The sequence below is a fragment of the Pterocles gutturalis genome, unplaced genomic scaffold (genome assembly GCF_000699245.1).
Source record: "Pterocles gutturalis isolate BGI_N339 unplaced genomic scaffold, ASM69924v1 scaffold49430, whole genome shotgun sequence".
NCBI classification, from domain to species: Eukaryota; Metazoa; Chordata; class Aves; order Pterocliformes; family Pteroclidae; genus Pterocles; species Pterocles gutturalis.
Window position 1 is genome coordinate 22,275 of NW_010142678.1, and position 11,467 is coordinate 33,741.

Here is an 11,467-nt window from a genome sequence, read left to right on the forward strand (position 1 = left end):
ATCCCTGGAGGTGTTCAAGACCAGGCTGGATGAGGCTTTGAGCAACCTGGCCTAGTGGAGGGTGTCCCTGCCCATGGCAGGGGGGTTGGAACTAGGTGATCTTTTAGGTCTCTTCCAACCCAAACCATTCTGATTCTATGATTCTATAGAAATGGTTAAAAAAATCTCCAAAGAATTGACCAGGACTTTGATTTTCATCTGAGAGAGTGGTAGACCAAGGTATGCTTTTAAAACCCACTCAGTTTTCCTGACACATTGAAATAATTTCAAGTAGTTTTAAAACATAAAATATTTGAAGTTTTGCAACTTAGAAAAATCTGACATACTGATTTTCTTTAAAAAAAATCCCCATGTTACTGTTGACATTCCAGAAAAACTACCAGACACAAAACTTTCCTAAAATAATCACTGATTGAAGTAAAAACACCATTAATAGTTAATTGCATTAATTCTCTTTTCTGTATTCAATCTTCCAGCTGCAAGTTCAACAAACACTTCAGGTTAACTTGATCAGCATCTCTTCAACCATACTAATACTTAAAGAAAATTATTATTTTTTCATTGCAATGGAAAAAAAACAGCTAGCAAAACACTTCTGTTTTTGTTATTTTACAATGACTCAAACAAGCAGAGAGATTTAAGCCAGCAGTACGGAGATTTGTGAATCTGAAGAGCCACAGGCAGGTATTTTTAGTGGAAAGTCAATGACCACAGAATTTACTTCCACCTTGTTGCACTGGCAGGTTTGGCAAGGCAGGAAGCTTCTAGTTGATAATATCTCAGACGTTTGTGTTTCCAAATGTCTCTGCCACTAAGCCCTCCTGACATGAGGATTAGGGCATGAATAAGACAAAAAAACTCTCAATGAAAAATGTCAAATGTGGGTGTAAGTTCCAACAGCACACATAACCCATCTGACTTCCAGAACTGCTGAGCAACCCTAGGACCTCAGTGCCATAACGTTGCACTTCCAAACAACATTTCACATTAAAATTTGATGTAAACTATGTGCTGATGAGCAACTGCCTGTTCTTAAGACTGATGGAGTTTGTGAACATGATCTAGTCCAGCTCAGGTGGAAAGGAAGCACACGTGTGCAGGGGCAACTTGGTACCCTCAAGTACATTGCGAACTACAAACCCAACACCCTCAGCTAGCTTGCCTTTCTGTGCTGCAGGACTGAAAAGGCAGGAGCCTTAGGGACAACTGCTTCCGGGTGTGAAGACATCATTTTAACTGTTGGCTGTAAGTGCGCACATCACTTACCTGTTTTTAAAACACTCGGCTGATCCTCACATAGAATTTTCAGGGCACCCTGGCTTTCCACTGCTCAGCAACCTGATGAGGACACACATCTGCCTCCACAGAAAATTATCTCCTTTAATGCAGACAGAAGTCTAAACATGTAAAACTTGAGCAACTTGTTTCTGAACATTATCTACCTAGATAATTCTAGAGATTTAATTATCCATTAGTCATACAGTATCCTAAATCAGAATCCTCTCTTCAAAACCAGACACACTTGCTTGAAGTCTACTAGCATTTCCTTTCTTAGTCTTGAACCCAGAACAGACTGATGATACATTTTAGAAACAGTAACAGGATCCTAAACATCAAGAATATAGCAGAAACACTCTCTGATAAATTCCATGATTTCTCATTTTAAAATGCTGATTTGGTAGAAACGAAACAATTTTAATGCAGTCATCCTCTTAGAAGTGCTTCCATGTTCGTGATCTTGCCCTACTAAACTTGGTTTTATTGTATCCAATCTACTTGCAAATGATGCTTACTTTTGTAAACAAATTTCTGTCAATCTTTATATAAAAGCATTGTGGCTAACAGCTTGTTAAACTGAATGAGATCACCAGGTTGGCTTCCAATTTCAATGAAAACTAAACCAAAAGAATGAAAATGAAGCATTCCAAAAGTATTTTCATGTTATTTGTGTTTATATATAAATACTTCCTTTAAACAATTGTTAAGAGGTCAAAAATAACTTTAACTGGATTAGCCTGTGAAAACTGATTTCTTATAAAATAAATTACCTTCTACAGACTGGACCATCTAAAAAAAAAATGCAAGAATCAGGAAGAAAATATAAAGACCACTCAAAACAATACCAAACATTCTAGTGCATATTTACTAGATATATTATCTATTAAATAGTTTAATATTTTAGTATTCAAATTACAAGTTTCTAATAAAGTAACAAACTTCAACAGGATTGATTCCATTCTTTGCAGAGACAAGTGCTGCTAGAGTTACAGGGCAATATTCTTACAGTTACATGTAAATAATTATTCAAAACCTAAGGTTGAAACAGGCACTTGTAACAGAAGTGACAATTTCAGCTTTTGTCAGAAGAATCTACCACACACAACACAACTCCTTGTTGCAAACAAGTGTATCAACCAAACAGCTTAAAGAGGCAAAAAGGTGTTTGCAGAGCTTCATCGTGGACCCCATTTGATGTCTTTTACACCATGAAATTGCCTTTTCAAAGCATGGTTGTCTGCCCACTCAGCATTTAGAAATGAGTCGTCATCATCCTCTTCTAGTTTCTGTAAGCAGAACGAGCAGATTAAGAAGGCAGTAACAAATGTAACCCACGGTTAGTGTCTATAACAGCACGGTTCACATGGAGTAAAAAGACACTGTTACCTTAAGTTCCTCCTGCCTTCTGTAGTAGTGCAGCATCATCTGTTTTTGCTCTTCATGACTAATCAGAGGTTCACGCCCTGGAGCTCCTTGTCCTTTCTGAAAGGGAAATAGTAAATTTTATTTATGATGGCATTTGCGATACAAAAGAGAGGCTGCTACACAAAGATAGCAAAATCTTTCTCCAGACAATGGGATTTCTCAAAATTAACAAGGTCCCTCAGGACAGGAAAATAAATCTCAAGAAATGTCTGCTGCGTTCAAGTAAGAAATAATTTCTCATCTCAGCATCTGAATCATGCTGCCAATTCTGTGGACATCAATGGAAGCTGCAAGCAGGACTGAGTATATTTTACTTAAGCTTCTGCTCTAAAAGATATAATAAATCTCTCTGCTTTATTGCCATTCTAGATGGCTCAGGATGGGCCCATCTATCTTCAGCTCCCCTGCTAACACAGACTCAAGATGGCACATGACTTAGTAAAGCAGGGAAGGAAGGCAGTTACAAAACACTATAAATAAAATAAATTTTATTTATTTGTTACTACAAATAATTTTTTTTTCCAGGCAACTGTCCTCATGGAAGAAATGATGCACACAGCAGAAAATAGATGATGACAGCTATTGCCAACAACAGCAAACAGAACAGTCTGAATGGAGATGGTGAATCTTCTCTGGAACAAAAAGGGTCTGAGGTAGTTTAAATTAGCCCTCCAACTCAAGAATGCAGGCATCCCTTGTCAGATAGAAAACTGCTGTACTGCTTTGCCGTCTCTGAAGAAGTCCATCAACTAATTAAACAGTAAGACAGCTTTGCTGGGAGCCTACGCTTCAATGGCTGTTGAGTTGTCACACAATTTTTCAATCACCCTGATAGGAAAGAGAAAGCAATTCTGGTCTTCTGAATGACAAACACATAAATCACTTGACTTATCTTTGAGTAATTCTATTACACGGACCGACAGATAAGATCTGTCATTAATGCTTTCTGTGGCAGAGAAGCTCTCACTGACATGGAAGTGAAATGCAACTTCAGAATAATTCTGAGCTATGGGAAAGTACTCTAAGACACTCGACATTCACAAAAGTGTGATTTTTATATGTAGAGAGAGATACATACACACACGAACAGGGTAAGCATCTTCTGACAAAGCTTGGAAAACGAACCAGAACACCAAACATTCTTCCCTTTAGTATGGCATTTCCACCAGAGATGAACACAACTGCACAGTTAGAACAAAATAATTTTGTTCAAAAAATAATGAACAGTCGCAGTAGCTTGGTGCTAATTCTGATATTGCAAGAACACAACCATTGTGTCAGACACTTAATGACTGGCTTTCACTGAAGCATCAGGTCTATAAACTGAGGAGCAGCAGGAGATCTTTGCATCTTTTTAGCTCATTATGCCAGAGGATGACTCAGACCTGTGTTCACAATTAATACAGAAGGCTTCATCTGCTTCACCACATCTGATGACTGGAAAGTCTCGTTTCTTTAAAAAATGTTCAGCTGGAAGTTTCAGGTGAGCTGCAGCTGACAGTACAACTGGGTGGTGCAGGCCCAGCAGCTTGGTTTTCCTTCTAGCACTCAGTGAGTTCTCGCTGAACACTTTGGGAGAGCCTAAACTCAGGCTCTTCCACAACCTGTGTGCTCTCAAAGAGGAGGCACGTCCACATTTCCAAGGCAACTGAGACAGTTTGAGGACCTGCCATCAAGAAACTCAGAACACCACAGGCTGGAAACTACTGAGTTACAGACACTGTCTTTCAGACACAGAACAGACAGAAACAGGGATGAGAGGCATCCACACCAAATACACACAAAACATTAAAACCATTTTTTAAAGGCCAGAATATAGTCAGAAAAACATTCACAAGTACAATTAGAAAAAATGGGCAGGCTGAACGACTGGGTTTGTTCAGCGCTCTGCACTGAAATGGAACTGAGAACCAGCTGAGGTTTTTTAAACTTTTCAGTTTGTAGTTCATCTATTTTTAAATACCTCTTTGCTGTACTTCAGAAAAGTGCTATGGAGCAAGTAATAGTAACTACAGTATTTAACTGACAGGCAAAGGAACTACTAAAGAAAACCTTAGAATGTAACAAATAGATGTACAGTTTTAAGACACTCAAACTGGAACTAATCTAAATCTATTTTATACACCTATGGACAATTCTCTTCCACAGAGAATGAGGCAACCAAAAATGAATAACTTGTAAATAAATCTCCTAGTGATACTTACTTTCTGTATCTTAACAATGATAGTTGTTTTCTCATTTTTGCCTACATAGTCAGAGAGCAACTTTGTTTCTTTCAACTCCTTTCCTGCCCACCATAATTGTGCTTCTGATTCTTCTATAACTTCAAGTCCAGCCTATGACAAATAAACAAACAAGGTGAAGTGTTGGGGCGGGGGGGTCTTGTTTATTGCTTATTTTCAAAGCCAGAAGAATTATCTGGGAAAATCTTTCTGTAATTCTTAACAGAAAGGCCAATGCAGTTTACCTGATTTTACACTACACTTCTGCTATATTTTTCACCTCATATTAATCTACAGCATTTTCATTCATATTCCATTCAATATTGGTGTAACATAAACACTTTGGGCAATAAATTCTCAATGCTGTCATTAGAAAGAAATGACAAGCTATTTAAAATGTGCCTAAGACTTACCTGAACTCAACTTCATATGTAACATTTGAAATAAACTTAATTCATCTTATCTCTAGTTAAGCTATTGGTGTGCTTTTACACAAACTATCAGACAAAAATATTAAACAAAATTTGTCATCCAAATGAATACAACTTTCACAGATAAAATGGAGAGCAGTATAGCACATATTTAATTCAGGCACTACATATAATCCAAATACATTACTGCATACATGAGTTCCTGACAAGTCTTCTTTATCTTCAAGCTCCATCCTAACTGGATCATGTGGAGGCAATCCCATTGGATACACAATCATCACAGCCCCTCGGAGCTGGTCCAATGCATCTTTCACCATCTCCATATTAACACACACATTGGCCTGAACTTGTTTCTGAAACACAAGCAGGGATCATTGGCAATTTAAAAAAATACGCAGAAAGACTTTGCTTTGCAGTCAGTTCAAAGGTTCAACAGTTGGTGCAAAGTTAACTGGCTGCACAAAGATATTAGGAGTGCAAATTTTCTCTATTGAACATCAACTTCTAAATACATCACTACACTTTTGCCCCCTCCATTTAGCTTGCCGACACTGGGGAGGGGTGGGGGGCAAGAAATCTTCACTAAATTGTGCCAGAGGCATTTAGTAACAAAAGTCTGTGGGATGCAGGCATACAAACAAGTATGCATATAACCACAGAAACTGGATGGGGAGTCTTTTTTTACGAGTACTTGTGATTCATGAACAAGACTCAAAGTAGTAGAATTCAAGTGAGGGCTACAGAAGAAGCCTAAAACTTGAGGAAAAAAAAAAAGAGCACATGTGAGCAGAAGAGTAAAGCTTGGCATATTGCACAGCTTATGCAGAGATCTGTAAGATCAGATACTTGAGATCATTCCAAACTCTACTGCAATGGATAGAGGAAAAACAAGAAGCATCTGGAAGAGAAGAAAAAGTTTTTGCTTATGGATTTAACAGTTACAATATTTTAAGTAAGGTTTATAAAAAAGAGAGAAAGAGAATGTTGCCTCCTTGTGGACATTCTTAAACTAGTTAACTGGAAAGTACAATTGGTTTCTCAATCTCAGGTGATCAATTTATTTTTTTTTTAATACATAGGCATATTTCTTAATTTTCATTATTATAAAGTGATGAACCTAACAAACCACTTCACAAACTATCCTTAACTTAATTCACCAGTAAATGGCAGCAATTTCTGGAATAAGTCAGCATGTAGTGTGGCAGTTTAGCCATTTTTTAATTGTAAATTACAACACGGTATATAGCTGGAAGTTTCACCCAGGAAGACCTCCAAAGTGGAGACCAGATCTGCAGGTATTTTCAACTCAAGAAATAAAACTACATATTATTAATTTCCTCCTTGTTCAGAAATAGAGTTGTTAAGATGCAATCCAACAGAAAAAAAGCCCATCTGGAGAAAATCATTATAATCCAGAAGCTTTAATCAGAAACAACTCTCATTTTGCATACATTTTGCTATGACTCAGAACAGTTTGGCTGAAATCCTGCCTCAATTCAGGAAAGGTTTGCTGCAACTCAGTGCACTGGAAGTACTGCCAGGCGACAGGGCAGCTCCTCTGCTTGCCTCCACGAGGTCTTTGGAAACACTGAGCTGCTCACTCTAAATCACTGAGATATGACACTGTTATCAGCAACAAGACAGCCACAAAGGCCAATTTAAGTGCACAGGCAACACTAAAATTTCAGTAACATTATTTATTTGCGTAACTGGTTTAAAGCTGTTTCAAAGTTCCACACATAGCAATTCCCAGAATTGCAGGGGTGGGGAGAAGAAAATTACTTGCAGATGTTTACAAAAAAGCAATCTGATAAAAAATAATACTTATTTTGTGTTTCAAAGTCATATGAAAGTTGAGACACAATCCAGAGCATCTATGGATTTGGTAAAATGAAGCTGAATAATTGAGACCATAGTCCCAGCAGGGCATACTCTCACGCTTATCTTTAAACACACAAACTCATTGGGACTGAGCACGACTCCAGGTGCTTGTAAAACCAAGGCTTAATCTAAGGGATCACATTTTTCAACTAATTATACATAAAACTCAAAAGACTATGTTAACGAGCAAAAGGTATTTTATTCCAGTAACATCGCAGAATGCAGTTAATTTTTCACCAGAAAACATGACAAGCTGAAGAATGCATCAACAGCAATTTAAGAGCATGTGGACAAAATTAAATGTGATTTAATCATTCAGTGTGGTCTCGGTTGCCAGCATTCACTTGGAGTTTAATATCTGATTCCTTTACTTGTTGAACCAGCTTGCCAAAAGCCATTAAGAAAATCATTAACAGAAATGTCAGTTTTATTTTATTAGACTGTTCACATCGCTTCATGATATTACTCCAAAATTGTCAGCCCTTGCACTGAAAAATGTCTATTTTTTCTTAAGCTGTCCAAATACATAGCACCTATTACAAAAGTCCCACATATCCCAGGCTGCTTCAGGAAACTTACCTTAGAGATTAATGCCTTGGCTTCTTCTATTGTCTTCTTTATAACTTGCTGCATTTTTTCATTTGGAGCTAAAAAATAAGAGACACATATTTAATAGTCTACACTTACTATAAAGAAACCAAGCAAATGACCTGTCCAGATTACTCTCTACTGTAAGCAAATGAAACATTGTTAAACCACAAAGCAAGAGAGACACTACTAAGTTGCAGTCTATTTACCAGTCTGATAGTTCATTGCCATATTTCTTACTAATCTAAGAAACAAAAACAGTACTCCTCCTTGGAGAGCCAAACTTAATTTTCCACAAAGACATCTGAGTGGTATTCATCTGGGACAAAAGTACAGAGTAGAAAGCAACAACCATGATTTCATACTCGCCACAACCAAAACCAAGACTCTCTTTCCCACGCCATAATTACGACTATTGTGGGCTGTGCTGGCAGATGTGCATAAAAGGGGACAACAGCTTGGAGTTTTCTGACTTTTTTCCAAATAAAATTTCAACCTAACAGTGAATAGAGCTTTGAAAATGCAATGTGCATTTCATAATATAGTTACCTATTTTAATTGCTAGAAAAAGCCTCTCCTCAAAAAACAAAAATCCAGTTAAATCATGTTTATTCACAGCTGAACATTTAAATGCATCATTTGGTGGTATTTGGTTTGGCCCACATTTACATGCTGTTCAATATTATAACTTTGTTAATGTCACAAAGCAGTACTCAAAACTAAGAAATAAATGTCCGAGTACATCTACAAGTCAAAGTGGTACTGTCCCTACATTAAAGTTGCTTGCAAATTCTTACTGTAAGGCCCAACACTGCTCACAACCATGCCAAACAAGACAGACTTTGTCCGCATGGCTACATATGAGACACTCAGCTATTTCTGAGAAAACAGGAGGGAAAACATTTAGCTACAATACAAGCTCTTAATCAAGTTCAGCAAGGGTTGAAATTTGATTGGGCAATGTGCTGTGTTAAAAGAATTATTTTCCCCAAAATAAAGACACCTGGAGTAAGCTGTTTGGGTATGCCAAGTTAAGACTAAGTTATTCAAAGACTCCTCCTTAACTGAGCTGTCCTGCAACCAGCATGTAAAGGACTGTTAGGACTGTTGTGGTGTCAGGAGTACAGGAACAGACAGCAAAAAGACAATCGTGGTCTCTTCTGTGCAATCAGCCCTCATGCTCTCGTCTGCAAAGTGGTGCTCAACACACATACCAAGCGCTAAGGCAAAACCACTTGGCTGGAGTTGCAGAAAGAAAAAGTGACAGGAGTGAGTTCAGCTAGTCTGAGTCACAGTGAAGGAGAAAAAAAGGATAAATATTAGAAAAACAACCTGTTAATGCATCTTGGAGCCTCTGGAGAAAAACACTACACGAGTACGCATTTACAAATGGGGGGAATAAATTAAAGTGAAACAGCCAAATTTGCTTCTGGTAATTGTTTACTTATCTTTGGAGTTTACTTCCAAATACTACAGTTGATAATTTAGCTGATCTATTGTGAAAACAGGCTCTTGAAATAGCTACCACTTAACAAATCTACGACTGCCTTTAATATAGTTTATTTATAGGATTATTTTTATAACTAGCAAATAAACACAAGCCGGCTAACACGCTGGCCTGAAATCAAATGTACTTGGTATCTACTCTTTTTTTATTTTAATCCAGGATAGCAAAGTAAAAGCAAAAGGTCCAGTCTTATGTTTCTTTTGCTCCTCATCATATTACAGATTATAGTATAGTGTCTATAGTATGGATTATCTGTGTCTGCGGGGAAAGAAACAAACATTTAAACTTGATTCACCTTGTCCATTTCTTCGCCCAATTTCATCCTTCTTGAAGACACTTCCACCACTTGGTACACACTTTTCTGCCCACTCATCCTTTAACTTCAGTTCTTCAATTTGCTCATCTGTCAGTCCTTGCATATGATAAGGCAAGAAAATACCATGCTCTGCCAGCTCCTCCATCTCTTTAAAGCATTTAAAAAACAAGATTAAAAATTTGTGTGATTGAGAACGTACCATTTACAAAAGCCTTTCATATTATGTATATGCAGGCAAACCCTGACTCCTAGCCTTCAGCTTTTAAAGAGCTAAGTATATGCAACAAATAATAAGGCATATAAATACACATATATAGATATATAGATATATATGTATACATACATGCATACATATATATATAGATACATATTAATACATTTCACACACATATGAAAGAAATTACACAGTGCAGGTATGCAAACTTAGATGATACTTGCTGTCCATAAACTTTTTCTTTTTGGTATTTCCTTAGTCAGCTTTAGCTGGCTACATATTCCTTTTTCTAAGTAGTTTTGGGAAAGCAACTTTTTTCAAAATGGGAAAGCATTTTATTGTTATACAATAATTAATTTCTTTGCAGAGAAAATATGTAACCGGAGTACCTATAGATTTGTCCATACTACGTCCCACCCAAAGGGTCAGATTGGCATCCAACATGAAATAAAAGTCTCTGTAGTAATTTATGCCTAATCAAGAAGCAATGGTTCAGGACAATTCTAGCTGAGACAACAGAAGAGGTGTAAATGCTGGTTACCAATACATGGTCTCACACAGTGAGAACAGACAGCACGTGGATGCAGATTCCTAACCCTGTTACTTAGCCTACAGCCCCCGATCCACAGCCTGCAAGCCACGCTCACTACTTTACCCTAGAACAACTCATCCAGCTGTCAGCCCACTTCATCCTTTCCTTGAAGACCCTCCAGCCTCTTTACCATCACCATAATAATTAAAGCATATCCATCTCACAACAGACACACCAAAAATACTCCAGGTCCCAAGAAATGGCAATTCTGTTCCTGTGGCTTGGGAATACAGGAACCCACGTGAACACATAAAGGCTAAGACTAAATTAGCAAGTACTGTGGAGCAACAGCAGCAGATCTGTAGAAAGAGCAAGTGCTGAAAACACAGTAACCACGGTGTCTGGGGTTTGGAATCTTTTTATTTCAGATTAGCCTCAGTATGGCCTCATACACTACATACACTGTAGCACACGAGGCGTAGACCAACTGCACCCTTCAGGTCAGTCTCCTCTGAAGGGAACCTCAGCTCATGCATTCCCAGGCTGATCCACAATGCAAACCAAAGTGGGTCAATGGGGACAAACAATAAATATTTTTCAAAATCTGCCTCCTGAATTGAACTAAAGCACTGAGACACACCTAGTGACTCTCCATCCCGTGGCAAGTGGATGCCTTACACCAAGCACGCAGTAGGCAACAGAGAATTTCATTCTGGTCACAAAGGATTTAGGCAGTCACTATGGGACAGGATGTGCTACAGTTAAGTTGGGCAACAGATTAATTTTCAGTTCTGTCCAGTGGGAAACTCAGAGCTGATGGTCTCAAAAAAAAAAAAAGGACTACGAAAATACCAGAAGGCAGGAATTTACACATGGTTTGGCAGTTTTGGTGGGCTTTCACTGTTCAGTTCAGGAGAGGACAGCTTGTCTGCTGCTAAACTGGGATTTGAGAGGTATTTCTTAACTTCTGCCAGTGTAGGCCTCCTGCAAAGCCTCATCCAAGTCACCTCCCAGTGCCGCCCTTCAGCTCCCAGTCTGCGTGAGCCAGCGGGGCACCACCACCCAGGAGCCTG

The 11,467-nt window shown here is 38.2% G+C and overlaps 1 protein-coding gene across 1 annotated transcript; it reads right to left on the reverse strand.

Annotated features, from left to right (window-relative positions):
• Positions 1-2,325: 2,325 nt before the first annotated feature.
• Positions 2,326-9,793, reverse strand: LOC104469781 (chromosome unknown open reading frame, human C21orf59). The gene is made up of 6 exons (XM_010084445.1): positions 9,628-9,793; positions 7,817-7,884; positions 5,551-5,709; positions 4,908-5,039; positions 2,665-2,760; positions 2,326-2,564 (listed from the first exon to the last, which is right to left on the reverse strand). Exons 1-6 carry the CDS (start codon positions 9,791-9,793, stop codon positions 2,454-2,456), a joined length of 732 nt encoding a protein of 243 aa, XP_010082747.1. The 3' UTR covers positions 2,326-2,453.
• Positions 9,794-11,467: the final 1,674 nt, after the last annotated feature.